At 39.0% G+C, this 27954-nt stretch overlaps 1 protein-coding gene across 2 annotated transcripts; it reads left to right on the top strand.

Moving 5' to 3' along the window:
• The first annotated feature begins 125 nt into the window (after positions 1 to 125).
• Positions 126 to 27037, top strand: pdlim2 (PDZ and LIM domain 2 (mystique)). 2 transcript variants are annotated; one of them, XM_033972689.2, is made up of 10 exons: positions 126 to 659; positions 6570 to 6684; positions 8302 to 8453; positions 10396 to 10465; positions 11133 to 11278; positions 12623 to 12686; positions 21485 to 21621; positions 24945 to 25093; positions 25626 to 25734; positions 26050 to 27037. In XM_033972689.2, exons 2-10 carry the CDS (start codon positions 6592 to 6594, stop codon positions 26222 to 26224), a joined length of 1095 nt encoding a protein of 364 aa, XP_033828580.1. In that variant the 5' UTR covers positions 126 to 659; positions 6570 to 6591; the 3' UTR covers positions 26225 to 27037. The 2 variants fall into 2 exon arrangements, with proteins under 2 accessions (XP_033828580.1, XP_033828581.1); XM_033972690.2 differs by having other exon boundaries at positions 232 to 659; positions 24948 to 25093.
• Positions 27038 to 27954: the final 917 nt, after the last annotated feature.

Below are 27954 nucleotides of genomic sequence, written 5' to 3'. Positions count from 1 at the left end.
TCCTCTCATACCTCTCCTCTCCCTCACACCTCGCCTCCTCTCATACCTCTCCTCCTCTCATACCTCTCCTCTCCCTCACACCTCTCTTCCTCTTGACACCTGTCCAAACCTCCTTCACACGTGACTGCAGAGACTGTACTCTTCCAGCAGGGGGCGCGCTGGGCCTTGACACTGTCCCTGGGTGTTTTGAGGTTAAATAGCCGCGTGCTCAATTACCACTGCTGCTGCTATTCCCGCCTCTCTGCCGTGACACGCCCCGGGCTCGTACCTTTGTAAAATCAGTTATTTTGGTCTGTGCACATGGCATGTTGAGCTCATCTGAGAAGCGCAGCAGAGGAGCCACAAGTGGTGAACCATATTCTGCCAGATCAGGGACTACAGCCCCTCATCACGCCCACTACAACGCTGACAGAGCTGCTGGAGCGAGCTAGTGCATATATAACAGCGCTGTTTTCTTCTGGTTGTTGTTTTTGGTGTTTGTCTTTGGGTTGAGCTGCTGCTGGGACCTGCTGCTGCTTCTGTGGGACCTGCTGCTGGGACCTGCTCCTGTCTGGGACCTGCTGCTGTCTGGTTGGCGTGTGAAGAAGTTTGGTGAAGTCCTGACGTTCAGCAGGTGGAGAGGGCGACGCACGCAATTGCATCTATCAAGACTGTTTCTGGTAAGTTTACTGATGAAATGCCACTTTCCCAAACTGATACCATATGTTTTTTTTTGTTTTTTTTTTTAAAGTATTTTTAAAAGATGGACATGGGAATAGTTTTGATAAAGACCTAAGGTAGACTGGAATTGTTAAAAGTCAGATTAATGTCAACTCTGTGCCAGGTTAAAACTCATGAGTGGTCTAATGAAGCGTAATGGTTCAAGTGGAAAGTGAAGACATTTACAAAATAGTGGGTGAGAAGTTGAAACACAAGCCCACACAAGGAGCCTCTGTGTTGGAGACAAGAAAAGGTTGAGTCTCTCAGGGTAAGCAGTCAAAAGTGATTTGTGGAAAAGGCTGGACCAGGTGCAACCCCAGGAAAGTAAAAGTTGGTGTTTAAGTATCATTAAGTCACCTGGTGGATCCTCTCAGACTGAAGAATGGAGTATAGGTGTGAAATGTGAACAAACAAGTGAAAAACAACCAGAAATGCCATATGCTTTTGCCAGATTGATCATGGCCAAAATATCTCCACTATCTCAGCAAAAAAAAGCTTTTGATCAGCATTTTAAAAGTTGGTTAGCTACAAACCTACAGCATATTTTACTGTATTTGCCAAAAATGTTACTTACCTAAATATTTTCTACCTGCACCTTCATGATTTCTTTTCTCTTCAGTCATAAAGAATCTCAATTTTATGTTATCTAGCCAATTTCAAAGTCTGCTGATCTACTCCAACTTTGTCCATTCTCCTGCAAAAATAACAATTTTACGGTCTTCTATTTGAATTCCCAAATAATATGTTACGTTTGTGTTTCATTTTTGTTTAGTTTTATTACAGAGAGCTCTTTCTATTGTTACATAATTTGAAACTTGTGCAGGAAGTCAGTTTGAATGTGTGGTTTGAGTCTGAAAAAGAAGATTAACCCACTGGCTTTTGAAACTTGGATCTTTTCAGTTCTGTTTATCAGTGTATAGATAAAGGTATTGTGATATAATGAGCTTTGTATTGTCTAAAGTGTTATATAAGGAGGAGTCACAGTGTTGAATTTTAATCTGTGAAAACTCATTGTGCCTGAAGAGGATGTGGTGAACTGACTCAGTTTCTTTGCAGTGTTTAAGGTTCAGTGTTAAAATATGAAACATGATCTTCAGATGATGATGATGATGCAGAGGCAAACCGCTGGTGCCAGTACCACAGAGCTCATGATGTCTAGGTACAAATGTTTCCTCAAACGCACTTGTTAAAAACCTCATGAGAACATTTATTTTTGATTGCACAACAATATAAAACTAAAGTCTGTCATCAACCAACACCCTGTCTTGAAATGTATTGTTGTTGATCATTTTCCCATCTCCTTAGCGACTACAGTTAAAGACACATGAATAAATAGATTGCAATGTTATTTTATATTGTTCTAGTAAGGGAGCGGCACTGTTACGTACATACTCTTTTGATTGGATGGGTGTGTGTGTCCAGGTAAAGAACGTGACCTTTCAGAGTACTGCATGACACAGACACCAAGCATGGCAAACTCCCTGATCGTGGAAAGTTTGCATTGGTTTATTGCCATCGGGAAATCTTTGACGAGTGTGATTCATTCCAAGAATATTTCTCCCCCAGCCATAATTGATCATCAGAGTTTTTTTCACATCAAAGCTCACATCTCCTACCCAAATGTGCTGCGTCTGCTAAACCAATCACTCTTTATTTTCACTTTGGTCTTTTATACTTTTCAGTTTTGGCTCATGGTCAAAATATTCACAGAAATAGTAGAGATTTTAAACCTAAACAAGGGGCTAAAACTATAATCATTATTTTACATCTCAGCTTCTACGACTGTTTCTATGTGTTGTTCTGACATGACTCATGAGGCCAAATCACTTTACTCCAGACACTAGAAAATAACACACATGATTTTAAACACTCACCTCAGCAGATTTGGTCTAATTGACTCTAGATTACACTTAAGTACATGTTTGGTTCAAGTGCTTTAAAGAGGGTTATGTAATGTAAAATAATGGTCTACATTTGCTATAGTTTCATATTTTGTTCATTATAAATTGCGGTATTGATCTAAATTGGCTTTGAAATGCCATTTCAAAGGCAACTTCTTTGAAAGGGCATTTCACCATAACAAGCAGAAGAATTTCATGTGTTTTAATTGAAAAACATGACATTACATGACATTTCTTTCATGTATGATCCAAAGTCTATATTTTTTGAGTAACCACAAGTAAATACAGAGCAGTGGGCACAGATGGGGGGGGGGGTAGGTGAAAACAGATATTTTCTTAGCACTCAAGCCTTGATTGCCCGACAGTACAGGATTATACTCCATTATAACAGTTAAAAACTCATAAAAGTTGATTTTACATAATATGTCTCCTTTAAGTGAAGCTGTCACTCAGTGACAGGTGTTTATATTAGTGTTAAAACAATTGATCCTATGTGATCTTTGTATCATCTCTAAGTGTTAGTATTGAGTGACAAAACAATAGGCCTCAAATTTAGAGATTTAATTTTATTTAAGGGTGCAATATGTAACTTCTCAGTGTGGCTGGTCCACCACCTGCTTGTTTTCATTGACATATTCCTGCTTTGCCTAAGATGTTTGACAGTATGGCATTTAACTTCTTAATCACCATGGAGACAAGCATATCTGTGGAGAGTTGACTCAGTTCACAGTAAAAATACCTGTTTTTCACGGGAAAAAAAACATGCACGATAGATATGTTAGATATGTTAATAATGTCACAGTGGAACATTCCAGACAACAATTTTATCTCCATGGAGACAAGCAGGTTGCAGACTCCTCACCAGAAAAGTTACATAGAGCACCTTTAATCTAAATTCAGTTGAGGCTGTGACTGGTGGTTTGAGACTGTCTGTAGAGAGAATCTCAACTTGACTTGTCTGATGTGTAACGACCAGGTGTTAAAAATGTCTTGTTCAAAAGTGGCTGTTTGACGTGAGTACACATGACATAATGCGGCCCTTGCATCAGAGCTAACACATTTTTAGTACTCTTTTAGGACCAGTTCTGCCTGTGCAAACGCAGCTGATGCTCCACTGCGATGACTTCATGACTAGAATTCCAGCCATTGTTTGGGTGTGTGTTGAATTGTGCTGCCAAATTGTAGTGGCAGCAAAAACAGAGAGATGTCACCAGAACAGAATTCACCTTGCATGTTTCGATGGCAACTGCTCAAACCTTCTTTTGTTTGTTTCGTTTAGACTTTTCCTTGAACTCTGATCAGCAATTTCTTTTTTGTGAGGAGCTGCAATGTGTAATCTTAAAACCACAAGTCCACTAGCCACTTATCCGCACTATTCGTAGTTGTTTTTCTACATACTTTCACTGTTCTTTAGCCTTGACATTGCCCCCTGCTTTTTATGGTGTTAACAGTGGACATTTACACAGGGGAATTAGCTGGCTGCTTGGCTGATAATGACCGTTCTATAGGGGAAACTGCTGAAGCTCGTAGGACTAATTGACACCACCAGCGGCTGCTCCTTGTCATTATAACAGCTTCACTTATTTCTTGAGGCCAGTGCAATTAAAAGAGCGTATTGATGCTGAGGCGTATTCCCGCTAATTGGCCCGGATTGTTAATGAGAGCTTGTCTAAAGCACTCGTGGAATGTAGAAGATGGAAAAAAGCCAGTGTGTGAAAAGAAGTTAAGTGTTTAGAGCGACTGTCCCGCTGCATTTGGGCTTAGGACCTGCAGAGTGTGTGTGGTTGTCTGGTTTCATTTAGAAAATTACATTTTAAGGGCAATGTCTGCTAAGGCTATGTGTTTTCACAACCCGCACATAGGCTTGTCACAATAACAAATTTCGAAGCACGATATATTGCTACAGAGGAATACTGCGATAAAGGATAATTTGGAAAATCCTTTATGCCATTCTCACAAAGCAGGAAACCATTTTTAAATAGAGTATCATTAAAAAGTATGAGCTGCCACCAATAAATAATTGTTAATTAGCCATATCAGTTATTTATTCTACTCTCTACAGCTAAAATCTTGCATTATTACATAAAAATGGCATAAATCTCTGTACTATTGCAAAGAAAAAGTACCTACGATAAAGATTGAACCCCAAAACATATTGTTCCAGCTTTCATATATTGAAGAATGAGTCGATATTTTACTAATCATGACAGGCCTACTCACACGCGATGGAAAAAACTATACCTGTATAATTCTGTTCAGAAGGCTTAAGCTGGCTGTTAAAGAAGGATATGGAAAAGAAAAAGTACATGAATCTACAAAAAACTCTTGAAGACGTTTTATTTTTATTTATTTTTAATTTTTTTATATCAAAACGATATATCTTTTGTACTGACTGCTCAAACTGTTTCGTCCATTTAAAAATAAAGATAAAATAAAAAAGATAATCCCATATTTATTTTATACACAAGACTTTTGTCCAGTGCAATGACAAAAACTCTTTATTTATTCCTCAAAATCTGAACTCTGCTCCAAACTACAAAATGTCCCACGCTGATTTTACCCCCGATTCCCTAAGACAAAGTTCCTCAACCAAGACTCATTATTAATCTTATTCTATTTCAGCAGAATATGGTCTATATGGTAATGCTGATGATTGCTTTTGTTCCTATCACCGTCCCCAAAATGGTTCTTTTCAACAGATCTGATGATTGGGGTCCACGTTCATCAAACCATTTCTAGCCAGAATTCCATAACAAAAACTAAAAGCAAATATAACATACAAAATAAGTAAATATAATGAACCACAATCTGCACTATTGTTATTGGTCTGTGTTGGAAAAATGAGAAGAATTGCTTTCCCTCTCAAGACTTGAAGCTCAATCTAATTGTCATGCAAAAAAAAATAAACATTGAGACTTAAATATTTACTATAGTATCCAATGTTATTCCTTTTGTTATAATGGAAACCTGCACCCTATTCCTATGATACAAGACATTATGTTTCACCGTTTGTATGTGGACAGTTGCACAAACAAGACAATGTGGGTTGTACACTACGTGGCCTAGACAGTATCACTTTTGTACATGTCAAAAGAACATTTTGTGAACCTACTGTGTTTGCAGGCACTTAAGCTATGTTAGTCACATGTTTTTGGTTTCAGATTCCTCCCATTCTTATTTGATGTGGTTATGTCAAGGGGACTTAAGTCTCTGTTGGAGATAAAGGGGATCTTAATAATGTTCAGAGCACTCATCTGTTAATATTAAACTGGACTAAATCAATCTCCAAACTATGCACAAGGCAGTTCAGTTGTGGCACAGTGTTTGGTGGTTTGAAAGGCAGTAGGTTGTTTCAGAGTTGGGTGGGATTTCCTTATGTCTGTGCACCTGCCAACATTGAAACTTTTGGGTTTTGGCAAAATGCACTCTTTATACTTATCAAGAATAACATTCCCACAGAAGTAAATAACATTTTACTCTATGCTTGTTGGGTATTTTATAGACTACATTATATTGACTAAGTTTTTGTAATCATTATGTGGTATCGCAATCTGAAGCCTGTTCCTTAGTAATTACTAAGTAGATTTTATTTTATTGTAACATAGGCTTACTAGGTTTCAGCTTTGATTCTTATGGAGATAACAAAACATTTTAAGTGATGCAAATTGACACATGGATAAATGCCCTGGTCATCCATGGGTGTTCCTCATAAGGGGGCTTCCCATTCTCCAAGACCTGGTCTCTAGATTGTCCAAGAAAAGAATACTGATTAACCTTGACAGATGATGTATTACCATTTTATTTGACAGAACAGATTTCTTTGGGTCAAAATGACAAGATTTTAACTCTGTTTGAAAAAATACCAGAAAGGGCTGTATATATATATATATATATAAGTGTAATTGTCACTGATCAGCTAAAGGCTGATCATTGCTGAGAATGTTTAACAATCTTGTTTTTTGTTTTCAGACTTTGGTGAACTTGTGTCTCAATGGCGCTGAATGTGAACTTGGCTGGCCCTTCTCCATGGGGTTTCCGTATATATGGAGGCAGAGACTTCAAGAAGGCCATAACTGTATCAAAGGTATTGTATGCTTTCATGGTGTGGTCAAACTTTGTTACACCTTATCAACACATATTCTCTGTTTTGGACCATACCCCGCCTGTAATGACATGCTAATGCAAAGTCAACTTCCTCATTTTCACATTGCATTCCTTGCCTTTGTTTTTGTCTATGGGCGCAGTGTACCTTTTTCCTTGACTACTAAGTCTGTACAAATGGATGGAAGTAGATTACATTAGGAGGAAGTTAGTGATTACAGTAAAAGTGGAAGTTTGAATGGGAGGTGACAGACTCCTGCTCCAACAGGGTGTCCCCACATGTGAACATTGCACCACGTGTATAAAATAAAGTTCATCCACGTGAATGTTGTTTTGGCTGATGATATTTTCCTAGGTCGAGCTCTAAAGAAGCTGAAACAATGCCACTGTAAGCAGACAGTGTTCAGTAAACACCTCCAGGAAACTCTGCTCAGACTACCCTCTGTGTGCCAGATGCATTCTGCCCACTGCTCATTGCTGCTTTTAGACAAAGTCCTGAAATCCTTTTTTCCTTTTGACAAAGATACATTACATACAAACCTTGACAGTGATGTGCAACCTGTATTTAAGCTTCTTACACTTCAAAGACATTTATTGTTTGCCCTTTCTTTGCATGTTTTGTCCCCCCAAAACAATTCAACTGTTGAAATATAGCCTCCTCTCCCTTCTCACATTTTTGTAACTGCTCACCAATAAACTGTTGCTGTTGGTCATCTCAAACTTCAAACAGACTTTGGGGCACCCACAGAGGTAGGACATTGTCTGTAAATCTAGTCTGTTTTTTGAAATGTTCCCGACACCTCCACAGTCTGGTTGGGTTTGTGCTTTAAAAGGGGCAGTTTTTGGCACAGGACATGGCTGCCCTCTTTTATTCCTGTTGGCCTTGGTGATGCATGTTTTTGGATGGGAGGGCACACTCTCAAAAAAGAATCCCTGTGTGCTTTTGGTTGATATGTAACCAGGCGTGCCATGAACCAAAAAGCTCACACTATTATAGGGCAGCACCACAGTAACAATAATTGCTCGTCTTTGGGGCTGTACACCTCTGTTGTCTTGGCTTAGTTAAACTGACATACCAAAGTGACATTTTTATTAGTGATGAGACTGTTGTGGCTTTGCATACTTTCAATTGTCCTCATTTTAATACTGAGGCAATTGTAGTTTTAGTGAAACTATGTGGTTAAACTTGAGTTGGCTTTTTGCTTTAGTAAGCCTTTTGTCTCGTTTGTATACGTTGGACACATGGACAAACCACATGGACAGACCATGCTGAGACAGTGGCTGGAACATAATGTTTTGGACCATTAGTGAGGAATTTCTTTAGATGTGGAGGTATAACATTGGCTTTGACATGTGGCGAGCCTGGGGTCAAAGGTCAGGCCCAGTCAAACTATCAAGTGGTGTCACACTAATGACTTCTGCCCAAGGGTGTCATGAATCTGCCTGCTGTCCACCAGTACACTGTTCTATGGACAAAACGTAAACAATTTTTTATCACTTTGTTGGAGAAATGGCATCTTGCAATTGCCCACTATCCTAATTATATAATTTTATTTAAAAAAAAATGTATATTTTTTTTAATTCCACTCTTCTTCTGTAGGTCAATGAGGGCAGTAAAGCTGAGAGGGCCAACCTGCAACCTGGTGACATTATATTAGAGATAAACGGTGAAAACACCACAGACATGTTGAATGTTGAGGCCCAGAACAAGATCAGGAGCGCAAAGACAGAACTGCAGCTGCTGGTCAAGAGGTATGTTGTCATGACATCAATGTAAAAAAAAAAAATTTATATATGTGTGTGTATATACACACACATATACATGTGTGTTTAAAAATAAAATAAAAAAGGCTTTCTGATTTGTATTTTTCAAGCTTTTCAAAACATTGGGTTTTTCATTATTCATTCACTCTTGACACTCGGTGGTGATGGTAAGCAGCTTCTCTAGCCACAGCTGCCATGGGTCTGACTGATGGAAATGAAAAACTCTAACACTTACCACCACCTCACTCACATACAACATTCACAGAGGCAAGGTATTGAGCTGGATTGAAACCATGATGTTATGTTTATCTGTCACATTGTTTGTCACATTCTCTGGTCTTTTTTCTGAAATATTACATTCTGCATCATCATGCCTGTTCTGTACAAACACAAGCTAGTGATCGCAATCAGGGGAAATGCCTGCTTGTTTTCTTCCTGTGTTCCTCTTAAATTTGGCAGAATTGTGTGTGAATCATTTAAGCTGTTTGGCTACTGAGGTATGCAGCCCATATAAATACTACACAAGATTAAAATGGCATCTGCGCTCTTTTGTAGTTTCCATATTCTAAATTTTTCCCAGCTTACATCATTATATGTTCCTCATGCTTGAACAAATGGCATTAAACCCAGCCCAGTATAAAAACATTGTGCCAGTGACACATCCTTTATGTCAGTCTACAATGTTTTCACATTGTTTAGTCTTTTGTCTATATGAATCTTTTATACTTGCCGAAACTTGTTAGGTTGGTTATTGAAAACTAGAAGCATCATATTTCCCCATTTCACATCTGGAGTGTGGACAGAGATGTGAACATCACACAGCTGTGTTTCAGAGCAGAGTGTGTTTTGATGTATTGAAACATTGGGCCCAGACGAAACTGACTGCACCCCTTTAAAACTCTGATGCTCCCTCAAAGACAGTACTCCTCCTTTAAGTGTCATTAATTTACCTGCTAAAAATGAGAGTTCAAACTTTTTAAAATGAGGTTGCAATGCACCCTCTTGCACCTCTGTAGACCCAGGCCTGCATTGGGGGACCCTATAATGAATAATATTACCTACTCTGCACTTTCTGATTTAGTTAAGTGCTCAAAGTCTGTTGAAGATGATATTTTATCTTGTTGCTTTACCTCATCCTATAAACATAGTAATTTAGTCTTTTGTTATTGAAATTGTTTGTATAGATTGGAATTCCTACAGTGTAAACCTTCTAAGAATCTCCCCGGGGCAGAGTGACAGCAGGTCGTTTTAATGATCGCTATGAGCAGAGCTATGAACAGCATTGTGCAGTATCGATGAGAGTACTCCATCTCCTTGCTCAGTTACAGTCACTTTCAGTTCAAACATGTCTAATTCAGAGCAAACTGCTGCTACATAAATCTATTTTTCCACAGGAGTAAGACATGAGTTTGCTTCATAAAACATAAGACATCTCTATGCTCTGCAGCTCCAGCAAGAGAAATGTGCTTGTGAGTGATTTACCACAGGCATTTAGGTCTTCCTGTGAGCTTCATTACACTGGGCTCAACCCAGAGCCAGGCCGCCTCTGGCCCTGCAGCCAGGGGGCCACTGTGTTTGCATTGGCGCTCACTGCTCATATTTTCCCCTTCAAAATTCAGCTATGGCATTGCGCACAAAGTAAGCTTTATTTTTAGGTGCTGTAAAGCAAAGTGACATTCGGAAAGTGAAGACACCCTGCATAAATATTTCTAAAGCAGAAGTTAACTTTCCACAAATCTTCCAAACGAATTATTTATATATATTTGTGCCAATCATACATCATCCAAAGCTCCTGTCGTTGATTATAAAACAGATTAATAATTTAGCAGTAGTTGCCTCATATTTGAGTGACCTTAGCATGCCTATCACACTTCAGAATAGATAAATATACTCCATGATTCTTACTGTGACCTTTATGTGATCTTTAAAGGCCTGATGTTCCTGCTCTCACCCAAACCAATGGTATCAAGTCTCCTGACCAGCTCACCGGCCGCTTTCAGGTCAGTACCACAAAACACTTGTAGGTCTTTCATGCATAAACTGCCTGGCCAAAAAAAAAAAGGTCACACATGCTAATATTTTGTTGGACCACCTTTAGCTTTGATTACGTCATGCATTCACTGTGGCATTGTTTCAATTTCGCTTCTGCAATGTCACAAGATTTATTTCCATCCAATGTTGCTTTAATTTTTCACCAAGATGTTGCATTGATGATGGTAGAGTCTGACCGCTGCACAAAGCCTTCTCCAGCACATCCCAAAGATTCTCAATGGGGTTAAGGTCTGGACTCTGTGGTGGACAATCCATGTGTGAAAATGATGTCTCATGCTCCTGAACCACTCTTTCACAATTTGAGCCCGATGAATCCTGGCGTTGTCATCTTGGAATATGCCCGTGCCATCAGGGAAGAAAAAAATCCATTGATGGAATAACCTGGTCATTCAGTATATTCAGGTGTCAGCTGATCTCATTCTTTGAGCACAGACTGTTGCTGAACCTGGAGACTTGTACCTATTTGCTTAGTTAAATCCAGGTGGCGACTTTTTTTTTTTGGCCAGGCAGTGTATAATTAAAGTCTAACTCATGAGATGCTTTGTTATCCAATGGCAGTCGGTGGTAGTAATGGTATCAACAGCTATATCATACACTTTTGTCTTGATGTTACAGGAGTCTTTAATTGTGAGTCGAGACGAGAACCAGAACTACAGAGAGTACTCCTTCTCCACTCCTGCTTCGCTGTCACCAAGACCCTACTCGCCAGACCTTCATGCAAGTCCCAACGGCAAAATACTCAGTCCTAACAACAACAAGGGGTACACACTGTTAAGACTGAAATGTGTTTTCTTTTCAAAATGTACACGTATGCACAGGTGATGTTTATTTTTTTTAAGTTATTCATTCGATAGTTGGTCAAGCTGTTGCTGAGTCAGTTGTTAGTTATATTTACATAGTAATCACAAGTAGTAAATACCTATATCCTTTTATATTTGACCATTTATAAATATTACTCAGCACAGTCAGACTTGTAGCTTAAACACTCACTTAAACCCAAACATTTTAGCTATTACTTCAACCATTGCTTACTTGCCATTAGCATCTGGAATAATAATTGCATGATGAAATTTGTGTTGTAAAAGAGGAAAAACTGTGAGTTCCAAATGCAGAACTTGTGCTGTGATGAGTCCACAAAAGGCTTGTTGTAAAGTAAAAGAAAAACGGACGTTGGTGGAGCCAGGGGACTGTACTGTTGGAACAAAGGAAATGCACAGGATATCACATTCCTCAGTTTTATTCACATTAACAAAAGGCTGCGTAGAACTTTCACTCTGGCTCCACTGCACGGGTTTACTTATTTTGTACATTGTTGATCAATTCAGTGTATTTTTGAATAGCCCAAAATCACAACAGCAGTCGCCTCACAGGGCTTCACAAATTGTTTATTTAACAAACTGAATATAAAGAAATCAAACAATGAAGCATCTGTCAATAAAAAAACAAGCAATCCAAACTTAATGCTCAGTTTTTGTTGGAAGAGTAGTTATTTGAACCCTATATTTGTCATCCTTCGCTCATGCCAACCAACCTTTTTCTACAGCCTTAAATCATTGTCTACATCTTTATCTATTGCTTTTACAGACAGGAGTCACCCTCTTCTGTGCATGTCCAGACAATCTTAAGTGTTAGAAAATCTTGTAAGATAATTTGGCCTCCCTCACAATAACTCTATTAATGTATTCCGTCCATTTTAGATTTCTATTCCATTAACAGTTGTAATATTAAGTGCACAGATGTTATGGCTTTATTATTTCATCTACCAGTGTTTCCCGTAGATCTTGTTCACTTTATGGTAGAACAAATATATATATTGTCTTAAATAATTTGTTCTCATATAATTTGTTGAGTATAAATGACATTGCTGTATTTCAAATGTAAGCTTTTCAGAACAGTATAGTTACTTTTTATGTTTATGACAATACAATGAGCAGCAAAGATTTGTGATTTTTTTTTAATGCCAATGTGTAGTCCAAGTTGTTGTTTAACTATGGGGGAGACTTTTGGACTATGAGCAGAATCATAGTGTCTTCTGTCAATGGGAAACACTACACTGGCATTCAGCGTTTGACCTCCTAAATAACCAACTTTTCCTTCTCCTGTAGAGTCGAGAGGCGCTCATGGTCTCCTGAGGAGAGAGGCCTCAGATCGTCCAGACCACTGTCACAGGTTGGTTTATATCTTTTTGCTCCGTGCTGTAAATCCTGCTTTGATTTGTCCTCTTATGGTTTTACATCTTTGTGTATGGGGCAGAATAGTTGGCTGCAATCAAAAGGAAAGGGCTTGTTTTGTTCCTTGTACATTCTTCATAATGTTGTTACATGGTACTTTGTATTGTATCTGGTGTTTTCTTAACTTATATTTGTGTTTAGTTTTGAATGTCTGATTATTACAGTAACTTCAGGAAGCAGAAAATATTTGACATTTATGCAGCATGGAGTGCATAAGCTCAAAGGTCAGTGTTTTAAAATGATTTGACATTCTACTGTTCAGCAGCAAGGAGCCCTTTCATTCAGGAAGTAAATATAATGTATGACACCATACACTAACCTTTTAGTTGTCAGAATAAAGGCTCAGGATTCATTAAAGGTGCGTTATGTAACTTCTCTGGTGGGTGGTCTGCTGTCTGCTTCTCTCTATGGAGATGATATTGCTTTATTGACAATATGGCTTTGAATCACCTGTAATTAAATTTATTCAAGATAGATTCCCACCTCTTCACACATCTGACTTGACTTGGTAGCATCGCCCAATTGTTTTCCTTAAGATTTTATTTATAAGGTGAATAAATGATAAACACATTTGTAAGATATTAATTTAATGCCAAACTGTAGAATATTCCAGGCAAAGCAATAACATATCCATGGAGACAAGCAAGTAATGTGCTCTCCTCCAGAAAAGTGACATACTACACCATTATATAGAGAATATACCACTTCTTATCTGCTAATACTCTTAGTGCAATGGGAAATGGTCAAATGTAGACTTGGGGTTATCAGCAGATGTTGGCTGAACTATGTTCACTTATTTACCATTCCAAAAAGAAAACCAAGAGGGGGCTGAGCCGTCTGGAGACCTCCCTATGTTACAGATGTTGTGGGAAAGTTTGTCATCAGCTATTCCAGCTATGCTTAAACGGTTCAAGTTTGAGTCCCTATAACGACATGTAGGACGACAGAGCAGTGAAAGAAATAACAATCAAGACCTTTTGTAATGGCTCAAGGAATTCCATCCATTTTTATAGCTTCTGGATATGTTAAAAGTATGCAGGGGTATGAACTTCAAAACATTCACGCATTCCTTATGTGAAACCCCAGCTGAGAAGATCCAATTTAAAAATATCTCATAGCATTTGGGATTTTCTTCTTGTTCACATGCGATCTTGAGTGCAAACGGACTGTGACTCTTGTGTGCAGGCTGCAGGAGGCACTGGTTTACGTTTCGGGTCTTGATCCTTTTCAATCTAGAGGTCTAGCCATGATGTAGCTCAGGCCTGTCATTTGGGCGCTGTGATTATGTCCCTTCAAACAAATATTACTACAAATCACCACTGGGATAGTGACTACAGTAATCTAGAAGCAAACGCTTTGTAAACGACAATTAGATCCGCTGAACAATTATATTTCATAATGTTATAGTAGTGGTGGGAGCAAAGAAGAGGGCAGCAGTTTATTATGGGCCAGTTGTGCCACAATTGCACTGTCAGATTGTCTTATGTAATGATTAAAGACAGGACCAGTCCTCATGCCACAAGAATTTGCAAGATACAATTTCCACGAGATTGTGCAAACATGTTGAGAATTTTTTCCCCATGATTTTACATTTGCTCTGGAAAACGGAGTAAAGTTTTGTTGGTAAGTTGTGTTTTGAGATGCCCAAAAGCATAAATATAAAAACAAAATTGTGAGACCAACTTATGTCAAAGTTCGCTCATTCTCTTGAACCCAATTTCATGTCTCGTATTGTCTTGGTAGAAATGTCTCATTCCACTCCTAGTAATAATCTATAGTCTAACAGGTATAGATGAGCTTCTGGAGGACAACAGTTCGTACAAGCTTTTTACGAGGAAGCCATTAAAGAAAGATTGGAATAGACGGGAAAAGGTCCTGATTTGGGCACATTGTTGTGTAACTGCTTGCCAGGTCAGAATAATGCAGTCTAGTGGGTTCTAAGATGTATAGCCGCAATGACAACAAGCCCCTCTGTCCAGGCTGAGAGGTGCAGAGTGCTGCTGTATCAGGTGATCGGTCTCACTGAAAGACCATTAAAAAAAGGTTTTCCGCTCTTGTTTTGGCTCTGAGAGTGAGGAAAGTGGGATGAGCAACAGGATCCCCCTTTTTCCACAGCGTTGGATATCCTGAGAAAATGCTCGGTACAATGGTGGCTGTGATGGCTGCGGCTGGTGTTGCTTTTCTCTTGCGTCACAGGCTTCTCGTTGTGTGCTGGAGATGGAGGAGACAAGGCTGTGCGGCAGGCTTTTACACACAAACATCCTATAGACATTCAATGGTGTATTTGTTTTGTCAACTACATAAACTTTAATGAGCATAATTTTTTTCCTTGGCTTTTGACCTAAATGCCCTGATGAATTACCTGTGTAGAAGACTCATGGCTCTGTGTGACTTTTGGGTACACGCTTACTGCTAAGTTCAAACCGTTAATTGTCGGATAATGATGGTTCGTGCTTACCTAACCAAAAGGTGTTCTTTTTTTAACCAGCTGATTGATTGTAGCAGCTTCTGGTGATTGACTACCATTGTTTATGTTCTGTACAGCCAGCTCATTGACTAAAGGAAGAAAAGCAAAGGCGTCTACATTCCAGGAAGTGGGGCAAGCGATTGTATTTGAACTTGCTGGCACTGTCATGACTGAGAGCATCTGTTTATATCATCAAGAAGGGACCACAACGGGGCTGTGTTTTGACTAACGGAGCCAAAACCAAAACTGCTATTCACAAGACATGACCTATCGTGGGCCAGAGCACCAGCCTCTGCGTCTGGCATTGCCATCGCTGCACTTTGAGGTTCCTGAGGCTGCCTAAGTGGCCTGTTGGATCCTGAACTTTGGATCAAGTGTTTGTTTTAAAAATATTTCCTGCCATGAACAGGAACAGGCCAGGTCTCTCAAAGTGACATTGTGGAGATCCTGCAGACCAATGCTTCCTCCTCATCTTAAATTTAGTGAATAGTCTGCAATGGCATATGTCACCGAAAAGGGAAAACGACTCACGCATTCTGCCAATAGCCCATACATCACTTCTTATTCCATCTCGACTGGCAAACCATTGACTGCAGTGACTCCATTGCAAAGCTGTGGTCATCCCTTTAAGAAAAAATAGACTTGGCATGAAAAAAATGTCATAACTATTTAATTTACGTTTGAAATAAGGAAGTTGGATGTATTTCAATTGGCACAATATGAAGTTAATTACTGAAAAGGCTTATTTCTAAAAGGATACAGTGACATTTGGGATAGAGGTTTGCTTTAATGATGTTGATGAAGATACTTTGTAATCATGGTCTATTTCAAGTCTGACTGGATTGGGGCTGCTGTGGGGTTTGGCAGGCGGTTGTGCTGCAGAGCTGAGCCAGTGTCAGGGGGAGTGGAGCTGTTTTCTTCCCTGTGACCGGACAGAGGGAGGCCTTTTCACGTGGACTTGGAGCCATGAAGTTTGGTGTCCATTGTGACCATTACTGGGGCGGCGTGCCTCCCCTCATCCCCTCTGATAGATCAGCCATGTCTGTTTTTCTTTCCCCTGGAGTGGAAAGCCAAACTAGGGGCTTTCGACTCCCGGACGGTTCCAAGCCTCCAGGCCAAACGCACACAGATACTTGAGGCCTTTCTTTTTTTTTTCTTTTTTTTTGGAACTTTTGGCTTGAATATGGTTCAGTTTACTGCTGGTTACGTTTATAAAATAGTTGAAGTTGCTATCGAGGGAACTGCATAACTTCGTTTTACTATGTTCTATACTAAAGTAAATGAATAATACATGACCTATGATGTACACTACATCACCAGTACTTCAGTAACTGTGTACTTTTGCGGCTCATAAATTATAACTGCAGCTATGATAAACAATCTGCAGTTAACCAAAAGTATTATATTTGCTATGCTGAGCCATATATATGTACTAGTGACATTTTTGATTTGCTGTAGCCATCAAGGGGGAACTCTTGTAGAAATATGACCACTAGTGTATACTATATATTATATTCACATGTAGTTTTACCTATATGTCTTACAGTGCTTTTATAAGATACAGATGTCTTATGTTGGCTGTATTTCTAAATCTGTTTTAATTTAATCCAAGTGAACAAGAATAGGATTATATTTCTAAATTTTAAACCCAAGTTGTCAAAGTGTCAAAATACGTCTCACCTTGTATATTTATGAGCCACACACATGTTAGAACTGCATGACAGTGTTGCAACTGTTCTGTTATGACTATCAGAAGTTGATAAACTAAAAATCTAATACCTGTGGGGTCATGGCGTAATGGCCTGCAGATGTACAGTGATCTGGAAATGCAGTTAGAGCGTTGTGGAGATCTTTATAGGGATGAAGAATGCGTTGCTTGTAGCTGCCATGCTGGATAAATAAACACTTGGCCTCATTCATTTTTCAGTGGATCTCCTGGTGGCAGTTTGAGTGAGTCCCTCCCAGGACCACCTACTGTACCATCACATGAGCTGGATTTGGCCTTTCCCCAGTCACTTCATTTTCGCTGCTCACACATTTACAATTATTTGGGCATTACTGAACTGCAGAAATGTTAAGCAGAGCATAGGAACAAATGACTATCTATTTTAGCTAATCCACTTGTGGTTAGTATGATTTGATTTGAAGAGATTATCATTTCTTTTTACGTTTATTATGGATATAAATGAATGAGCTGTCTGGAACTCTAATAGAACAATGGACTCATTCATTACAGTACAGTGTTGAATTTATGTTGTTTAGAATGTAAGAAAGCATTTTTATTGCCAATTACAATCCCCTGAACTTTGGATACCTCAATGGATAATGATGGTCAATAAGTGAGCGTAGTAGCATAGATTTTACTGTATCAAAAAGCAGTGATGTCATTTCAGTTTTAACAGTTTTGATGCCAGATTTCCATATGACTTAATATATAAAATACATTGCTTAAGCCTATATGTTGTCTTGTAGTACCATTTACATTTTATACCAGGTCAATTAAATGCAGGAGGAAGGAAAACATTATGTAATAAAAATGTTAGGAGAGCTAAAGTATGTTAATAGCCTGATTTATATAAACAGTTGTCCCTTGTGCTCCTGCTGTGCTTTATATGTTACAGTATGTGGACGGAGTAATGCACCATCATTGAGACATAATTATAAGGCAGTGTTTATCAGCGACAGTGGATAATGACTAGGTTGTTCTCAGGACCTCCTCCAATGAGCGCTGCTGGACAGGAACCACCATACACACTTTTGATCATTACCCAGCCCGAGACGCCTAATGCCCCTCTACCTCCTCCTCTCTCCTGCAACAGTCATGTCTGTGGAGGAGACAGAGAATTAGCAGTTAAACTTTCTTTAAGCGTCCCAAAATAAAGACTCCTGCAGGCATTTCTAATGTGTCTTCTTGGCCTGTGCCCTGTAATTGAAGCTGCTGGGTGGTAGTGATGATGCAGAGGTCTTCTTTCTAACCAGTCCCAATGAGCACCCACTGGCACCATGCATGCTGTCTCCCATTGACTTTAATCTAAAACAGTTGCAACATAACATACATTGGTAAACGGTGGCATGTGTTTGGTGGAGAAGGGAACACATTGTCTGCTCTGTGTTTTTAATTTGTTGTTTGGATGTAAACCATTTGCATCCATTTCTGTGCACATGGCTGTAACACAGAACACTTCAGTTTCTCTAACATTCAGTGAGTAGTGTAGTTGTGGTATACAATGCATTTATCTTATCTTTATCTGTAATTTGCAATAGAACTGCGTTGGCTTACACTTTTTGTAGCTGTCTTCTTGTTATTATGAAGACAAATGAGACACATTTCAACTCACTTTTCAGCGAAAGAGTCTGCACTAGATTTTAATGGTAGGAATGAGTGACTAAAAACACTGGTTCACTGCAAAGCCAACGCTCCACAAGTGCAGACATACTGGCTAAAGGAAAATTAGATTACTAGATGAAAAGTAACTTTAGAGCATTGAATGCTAGCATGTTATTGTGCACTCACACCAATGGCATGGCCTTAATGATCTAGACCCTAGTGTATGTAGTTGATTACAGTTTGGTTCAGCTTTAATCAGCGTTTCCTCTTTTTGACAGCCACAGGAACCAAGAAGAATTGGCCAATGGATTTCTCCAAATGTTTTTTTCCCATATCTAAAGTATTTTCCCATCCAAGACAAAATAATAGGCTTTCCTTCTCCTCAGATGCGCCCCTCCCATCATTAACTTGTGTGTCATGTTCTCCAATTGGCACTGCTATGGCACAGTGCACTTGCAACGAGCTCTAACAAAGTATAATCATTCATTGGTCTAGTAACAGCAGTAACCAAGCCACAAGAGAATGTAATTTGTAATGTCATTTAAGGTTTGTTTGTTTGTTGAGGAGTGTGGGGATGGAGCAGAAAGCTGTAGTATTGTCTTAGAAAATAATACAATAGTATAATAACAAATAAAGTTAACAAAAAAAGAAGACAACAACAAGGGAATCACAAGAGTTTGTAATTGTTCCAAACTTTTAACTTGTTGGTCAGGAAACCAAAGCCAAATTGATTGTTTTATGATTGTGGGCAACCTAATGAGGCATTCAGCCCATAACTAAGACATACTTAAGCATTGAACAAAAAAAAAAACATCCATGAAATTGGAAGTCCAATGCAATCTGGATGTGTTCAGAATATTATCATGATTTAAACATAAAGCTCGTTCTTTTATTACATTCCTTGGACGACATGGATGCAAGTTGTGGTCTTATGCACACAATCCTGGAGAGCATAAGAGATTGACATCAGTCTGACTCTTACATAACACTGGCTTGTTGTGCATTAAAGAGGTTTTAAATGTACATAGTAGGAGGCTTCAGATGCTGTAGCTCAGAAGCTCTAAAGCTTGCATGGCTGTCAGGTATATGCCTTTGAGATTGTTTCACAGCGGGAGTTAATGTGGATGTATACTTTTGTCCTGTACTGACACGATATGCATGTTCTACTCAGTCTGCTGCTGTTATTATTAGTTCTGTTTTGTCCTGGGAGCAGAGAATCCTCAATGATCATTTCTGGTAAAGTCTTCTTGGCATGCACCTCTAATCTGCCCACTCACCAAAGGGAAAGAAGAGGAAAATTTGACTTGATTGAGAACAGACATATTGTTAAAAGACTTTTCTGAATTGGAAGCAGAAGTTGGTCAATTTTGCACTACATCATTGCCACTGTGTTGAGCCCTTCTTTGTCAGTTGTATTGTTAAACATACCTGTAGGGAAATATAGGAAAATGTTCAAATCCCCCAACACTAACACACATTTCAAAAGACTTTACCAGGTTTCCCCATTTATTTTCATTTTCATTAATTGAATTGATACACAATAAATGTATTTTGATGCTTGATGTCTATTACCTGTAAAAGTCCATTGTGCCTGCAGGCGAGGAAAACACAATTTCAGCAAATCTGAGACTCTTAACCCCAGATAACTTTTGAAAGAGAAGCTGACCTGGTAAAATGATTTTCCTTTTTGGGATGTTATTTTGTAATGGTTTTGTGTAGGTGTATTTCAGTTCAATGCCAGACAGCACAATTTGTTTTTAGGGATTCCTGACAGTAAAAATGTCTGAGGTGAGTTATGTGTTCCTCAGACTCTGACCAGGTGTGCAAACGTGTGCCTGGGGTCACTCTTACTGCTGTTTGAGTCATGATTAAATTTATCCAACATCAACCTTTGCCTGCCTTTGATCGGTCTGTCTGCCCTTTGGTATCTACAATAAAATGCGACTGACACAAATGCTGAGCTTGACACATTAGTGTTAAAAAGAAAGTGTATGGCGCCCTCTTCTGGCGTAAATGATAGCGGCGTAAACTTACACTAAACATTCTATAGTAATGTAATATGACAAGAATATGATTTAATAATAACCTAAAAATAATGCTTTCATATGAGACCAAAGTATTTATGAAATGTCAGACCTAATGCTGCTTATCATCTTCGAGCACAGCTGTGGTATTGATGCTGGAGTAATATTGCAGACACATGCTGGTGTTTTGATTGTTGGAGTGATTAGCGCTGGCAACAGCCCCAGAGGAATGTTGGGTGTGGCACACTTGAGTTGTATTCAAATGCACCACGAAATCAAGGAATATGATACTTTTAATCCTTTTAAAAGTGATCATAGTGGACTTAGAAATTGATAATACTGTATATGTAGTTGCTACTCTCCATTAACAAATCATATATTAATCTTAAAAGTGCACTATGTAACTTTGCCAGTGGAGGATCCACCACTTGTTTGTGACCATGGAGATGTTATTTCTTTGCAAGTAATGTTTCACAGTATGACATTAAACTGCATAGTCAAGCAGGTGACAACACCAGTTACAAGTAAGATCTATGAGGCTGATCCAGTCACTTTAACAATCTTTTTTTTATCAAGGTGGTTTTAACCAAGTAAAAATAAGTTATTTTTAAACTATACTGTGGGAAAATTCCAGGCAACTAAATAATATCTCCATGGACACAAGAACGTGACGAACCCTCCACAGAAAAATGACATATTTCATAGTGCTTTTTTGTACAGTTTCATTAAAGATGTTCAGTGTCCATCACTTGATATTTGCAGCATATGTTATATATGTCTATAGAAATGACTTCAGTTATTTACATATTGCACCTTTTTTTAAAAACATGTTCTTGTTAGGTCACACTTGAGTTGTTGAATATTAAGAGTGTATTTCTATCCACTTTCTTGACTTTGAGTATGGTTTTATTTTACAGGAGCTCTCTCCAGACTATAGAAGCCAATCTCTAGACTACAGAAGCCACTCGCTGTCCAGTCGAACTCCGACTCCTCCAGGACGCTACTCCCCTAACAGCCCCACTGACCGAGATGTGCCCATGTCTCCACGGCGCAGGTAACCATCCTCTGAGTAGCACTTGTCTTTAAAGTATTGTATTATTGTGCCAAAGTACTTTAATGCACAAATATAAAAAGTCACCAACTAGGCAGCCACCCAGGGAGCCTCACTGCCAAATGAACCTGACGCCAGTGATAATTTAAACTTCGAAAATCCAGTTAATTTGTGTTTTGTTTTTGACTTCAGTTCAATCAAAATAAATTAAATTCTGTGTTAAATTTTTTTAATTATATCTTCCAATCCCCAGTTTAGTGCCCTACCTTGGCCCTACTTTCTGATATATCACCATAGATAAATATCAAACACAAATGTTCTGTGTAAAAAGCTAAAAAAGTATATTACAACTGTATCTCCATCTTCTATGTATCAGAAACAGCTGTCAGGAGCTCGAGATGCTGAGCTTAGATCCGGACTTCTCTCTCTGTCTTACTTTACCAGGTGAACTGATAATTAGCATTTAAACTTTTAAAATTAAGAGCCCCAGCTTGTCCAACCAGTGCTGTCTGTGATATTTGTGCAGCTGACGAAGGCTAATTGAGCTGCTTGCAGCTGCACTTTTGTTCCAGACATTACAATTATGTTTAGAGCTTTCAGGAAACAGTATATTGCATTTCCCACCTGGAGTACCCTTTGCTGATGAGGTGACAGTCTGGGCTGGTCATGTGACACACACTGCATTGTTTCAATTTACTCAGTTTGTGTTATTTCTTTGCAAAATATATGGGCAAAAATAAATATTAAAAACATCATGAACAAATAGATTCTTCACCATGGTACAGGCGTATACAAGGGTTTTGAGATTAAAATAAAGTCTTTTGTGTCCAGGGACCAGAGGTAGGTGACTTTTCTTCACATTGTTGGATAGGGCCAGTGATTTGGTAAAACTCTGTGCCCTGTCTGTTATAGAAAGCAGTTTCATTTTTGTATTTATTAATTTCAATCAGTGATGCACTTTTGTTTTTGTTTTTATACTGAATCTCTTGTACATTCGTTTATGCCCAGACTTACATGTCGTTCTATGTGCCAGTCTGCTGGAGAGTCTGATTTCTGTGTTTTCACATAGCGGGGTGGTTGACTTTGGCCCCAGTCTCCCTTTGGGAATGTGAGGCCTGTGATATGACATGTTGCCTACTATAGTCAAATCCAAACACCATATTTCGCCTGAAAAGTCAGATTTCATTCTCCCCCTAATTGGCCCCCAGTCCAAAGACCCCAGCCTGCACACAAAGCTTCTTCTTGCTTTCATTCATCCAATCAGAGACTCGGAGCCACCCATGTGCCCGCCCCTTTGCACTTCCCATCCAATCAAAGCATACTCTTGGGCACACCTTTCAGTCGGGCTATTGTTTTTCTGTCTGGTCTGCTGTAGATAGAGAGAGGTGTGTGTTCTCCATCTGTGCATGCTAATATTTCCTCTTACACACACGAAGGAGTTACTTTAGTGTTTGGGACAGCTGCATGAAACTACAGATCTAGTTTCTCTCTTTCTGAGGTGAGTATGGCAAGGATTTGTATGACCAGGATGTCCAGAACTCAGTGTGACTTGATATATAGATGGTTGTTGCTTTGTGAAATGAGTTTGGAATTTAACCTTGTGATGTGAAAATGTTTTGGCTGCTCCAAGTTTGAGTCTCCACTGTCACTTTATCATTGCTATTGTACTTTCCAGTCTGGGCACAGAAACCACTAAGTTGTTTCTCAGATGCTGACGTTAATGCAAAAATATTTCAAAGCTAAAATTTCCAGAGAACAAGTCAATATCAAATTTACAGCTACTTCATCAAGTGTCTCCATTGCATAAGTATTGTTTTTCCTAGGACCCTGATACATATTTTTTGTTTTCTTCTTATTTGATCTACACTTTCCATTTGTTTGGAGATTGCATGTCAGAGAGAGAAGTTGAACAAAACGAAAAGTGATTGCTCAGGGTGGAGGGAGCACTTTCATGTCTGGTTTCAATTTAAACCATGTTCGTTGGTAAAAAGAAGAAAAAGGAAGTTACTGTACATGTTTTGCTTTACTTTGTCCATTTTGCTCATCTTTATCAGAAAGTATTCAACAACATGTCTGACCTCTGGATTTTTGCATAAGAAAACAAAATGCAGACAAAACAATACTTCTTCTTTTTGTGAGGTCACCACAGGCCATCATGTGTCATCTGACTGATTTATCTCTTACTTTGGCCTCTTATGTATATTACACCAGATGCCCTGCCTGGGTCTGGGAAAGTCATGACAATCACATCAAGACAATAGTCTCTTATGTTCTCCGGCACTTCAAAATCTCCATGAAAAAGTTCCTCTCTGTTTTTAGTAAACTATAATTATCACTAATTTACTAAGACCTGGGCCCCAAACATAAGCATCCATCTCCATAGAGCTCTTCACAGCACAGGTGCAGGCCTTAAGAGACATGTTTTTGCCATTCTTTGTTGAAATTCTGACGACAAGTGGGGCAGTCAGTCAGTTAAATTTGAGATGTTTATAGTTTTTCTTTTGGTCAGGTGTGGTTGAGGCTCTTGTTACCTGACAGACCAGTTTGTACTGATAGCAAACACTCAGCAGCTGCCTCCAGACACATTGACTGACACGAGAGCACTTGTACCTATTCACACTGTGCCAGCTCTGCTCTATAACCACACGTGAGGTTGAGCTAAGCTGTAAAACGTAACTACTTCCCCCCCACATGAGAGAGTTTGTCATTGCACTACTTTTACTAGTTTGTAAATGTGCTAATAGCCAGACATACTATGTTCAAAGGTGTCTCTGTGCACGTGTGTTTACTTTGCACTTGACAAAAACATTCATTAAACTACTGATGCTATTGTGATGTGGCCATACCACACACATTTAGTAGAGTGAGCAAAAAACAAGGTCTGAACCAGGACTGAACCAGGCCAGGACCCCACCAAGACCGCAGCAACACCAAGTTGCATCTAAAGCTGGTTAGGTAATTAGAGCATGACTAAAACATGAACATCAAATCACTACAATAACTGTTAAGATTTCAACTGTCCATATTTTGCAAACCGTTACCTTATGCTCTCTATAAAGCGTTGGTTAGCTTCCCTACCTGTATGTTTGATTGATTTTCCATAATCCACAAAAAATGAGTGTAGCATATAAGTGACTGGAGAGTGACTCTCCTGTGGTGGGGGCCGAGTACACACAGTCTGAGACACGCACATTGACCCTTTCTTCGTGTTTGCACGTAATTAAGCACACATGTTCCTTTTTAAATCCTTCCTAATGTAATCACCATTTAATCATGATGCATAGTCCTTCCTGTGACATGTTTGTATTTTGTCGTCCTGTTTACAGTAGTTCCGGCCCTGACTTTGCCATGCAGAAATTTGACAAAGACTCAGAGGTGTACAAAATGATCCAGGAGAACAGAGAGTCTCGCACTGCGCCTCGACAATCCAACACCTTCAAAATGCTGCAAGAGGTTCTTGAAGCTGATGAGAAAGGTTAGCTTTAGTTCTGCTTTTTGTCTGATTTTGTTTTTGTTGTTTTGTTTTTTTACATATGTATAACTAAACTAAACCAAAACTATATAATTTATCAATTCCAAATGAGGGCAAAGTATTATCTACAATGAGCCCAAACCAAGGTAGTTCTAAATAATTATTAACCCAAAAGAGGACAAAAACATTAGTAGATTTTTCTCGAAATAAAACAAATATTCAAAGTCCCGAAGACCACCAATGGCACACGTACTACAGTTTGTGAAGTACTGCTCTAAATGATAGAAAAGTCATGAATGTATTTTACAGTTCTTCACTAATCATGTTGCAGAAAAGCGGGAGGGGTGTAGATATGAGTTTTATGTATTACTTTGACTGATTTGAGAGCAAATAATTCAAGACAAGCATTCCTTTATGACACAATTGATCAATGAGTGAAAATCAATCTGAAACATTCCTCATTACCGGTGGGAATAGGGACAGCAGAGTACTGTTCCTGTCTGAACTCTTTTAAACACTTCTGTGCTTTTTTCAGAGGCAGCGCTGATGTTTCCAGGAAATCTCTCTCCCAACCCACCGAAAACCAGCTCTGTAGCAGGAGTCAATAAACACCACACTTGTGAGAAGTGTGGCACTAGCATTATGTAAGTTGTAGGCATCACTCAGTATATCGTTACAAGTTTTAATGCGTTGAGTGCTGCAGCTTATTTGACTTGAAAATGATGTCAGCCCTCCCATTTTGCTTGTACCCGATGGCAGTAACTCACTCAGTAGATATTTGCCCACTTACACAAGGGTTACTGGTTGCTCCTACTGATACTGCATTTTGTCTGTGTCACTTTACCCAGCTTGCCTTCCTGTGCCCTATTGCAGTATAAAGTGTGTTTTGGATAGGCGAGAAGTACAGAAATAGAAAAGTGCTGTATAATTGTATTAATTTCTCTGGTGTTTCCTCACAGGTCACAGGCTGTGCGCATCACGGATGATCGTTTTCGCCACCCCGAGTGCTACACCTGCTCAGACTGCGGGTTGAACCTGCGGATGAGAGGGCACTTCTGGGTCGATGATGTGATGTACTGTGAGAAGCACGCCAACGAGCGGTACCATGGGCCCGGCCGATCTCCTCATTATTGAGATATTTTACCTGGCCCAAAGGACACAACAGGGTTCAGCCCTAACTGAACTAAGGACCTATGGACACACATAAGGGTGGACTGTCAATAACATGCCAGTGGAGTTTCTTTATTGATCACTTTTTTGCTGTATTGTATTATGATTACTTTTCTTGCAAACTATTAATTGTATATGACCCAGTCTATACAGTTTATAAAACTCTCTGTAGATGCAAAATCGCCTTTTAAATTGCAGAACTTTGAACTGCAAGATGCCAAAACATTGAAAAACTTGTCCGGACTGGTCCCAACAGTTTGAGGCGCTGATTAATTAGATGGAATTCTGTGTTAATTAAATGGGACCAAACCTTATCTATTGCATGCCATCAGAGCAGTGCTGTGTGGGGTGGTGGCTGTGTGGAGTACATGCTTTTACATGCAGAGGTGTCAGAGCCTCTGCATGCCTTCTTAACAGCTGCATGACGCGTGAGTGATCTGGGTCCAAGTGAGCAAATGGTTGGTTCATTCTGTGCCCAAAAAGGCAAAAAATAAAAAAAAAATAAATAAAATAAAACTTAGACTTCACATAAGCAATACATGTTGTTAGAAATATAAATGAAATACAAATGTGTGTTTATGAGGGACTGATGTTCATTTTGACAAATAATTTGTTTTGTTTTGAAAATGTTATTTTGTATAGACCGTGCAGAACAGATGCACAGGACATTTAGTGTAAAGTTGTGAAGCTACAATACACTTGTCCAGTTTGCAGCAGTACCCTGAGATTACCTTGTTCACATTTAATGTGGCACCTAATAAATTATATACAATTCTTGTGGTGTTGTATGTTGTAAATTGTATTGTCATGTAAAGTGGTCATTCATTTCTTCCAATTGCCTATCCAGACTAAAACATGCAGGTGTAACCCATTTGTCTGATTGTACCATGGACTGTAATGTTGTCGCTTAATAAGGAGCAGCTGTGCTGTGGCTACAGTTATTAATGTCAATTGGCTTCATGTGGCAATGAGGTCAAACCATTATGACAAGACAAACTTATTTAGCACAATTCATACACAAAGTAATTCAAAGTGTTTTACAGAATAAGAAATTAAAATCACAATAAAACAAATAACATAAATAATCACAAATAGTCATCCTAAAAATGTACATTAAAAGTATCGAATGAGTATCGAATGAAAACCCTTTCAGTCATATGCACAGCTAAACTATTGTTTTGAACCTGGATTTAAACATTGTCAGTTTCAATTATCATTGTCAATTATGGGAAAATTACAGTTACATGTACATTTTACAGGTGTTCTTTTGAGGTCTAGGCCTATAGGTTATTTAAGGACTTTTTCAGACACACATTTGTTTTTCATTGTGAGTGCATAAATACAGAAAAACACGTGAGTGCACGCCTCTAGATGTCACTGAGCAAGTGACAGGCTTCAAACGTGTAGGTTTTAGATGCTGCCAACAGAGGGCAGCAAAAGCACAGAGATTGTCTCCAACCAAACCTGCAGTCAAAATCATTTGGGAAAAGGAATGTGGTATTTTATTAATAATCATCAAGGTCTTTCCGTTAGCGAAATGTGCAAAGAACGTTTACACAAATTTCCATGTTCCTTCCGATGTGTGGTGTTCTGGTGTCCCACTAGATGGCGCACTTTATCCAGTCTGTCATGTCGCTTCCTGTGAAGTTCATCTATTTTTCTTATCACTTCTGCACTGCATAAACTATGTTGTA

The sequence above is a fragment of the Periophthalmus magnuspinnatus genome, chromosome 9 (genome assembly GCF_009829125.3).
Source record: "Periophthalmus magnuspinnatus isolate fPerMag1 chromosome 9, fPerMag1.2.pri, whole genome shotgun sequence".
Taxonomy (NCBI): Eukaryota; Metazoa; Chordata; class Actinopteri; order Gobiiformes; family Gobiidae; genus Periophthalmus; species Periophthalmus magnuspinnatus.
This window is presented reverse-complemented; position numbering and strand designations above follow the sequence as displayed.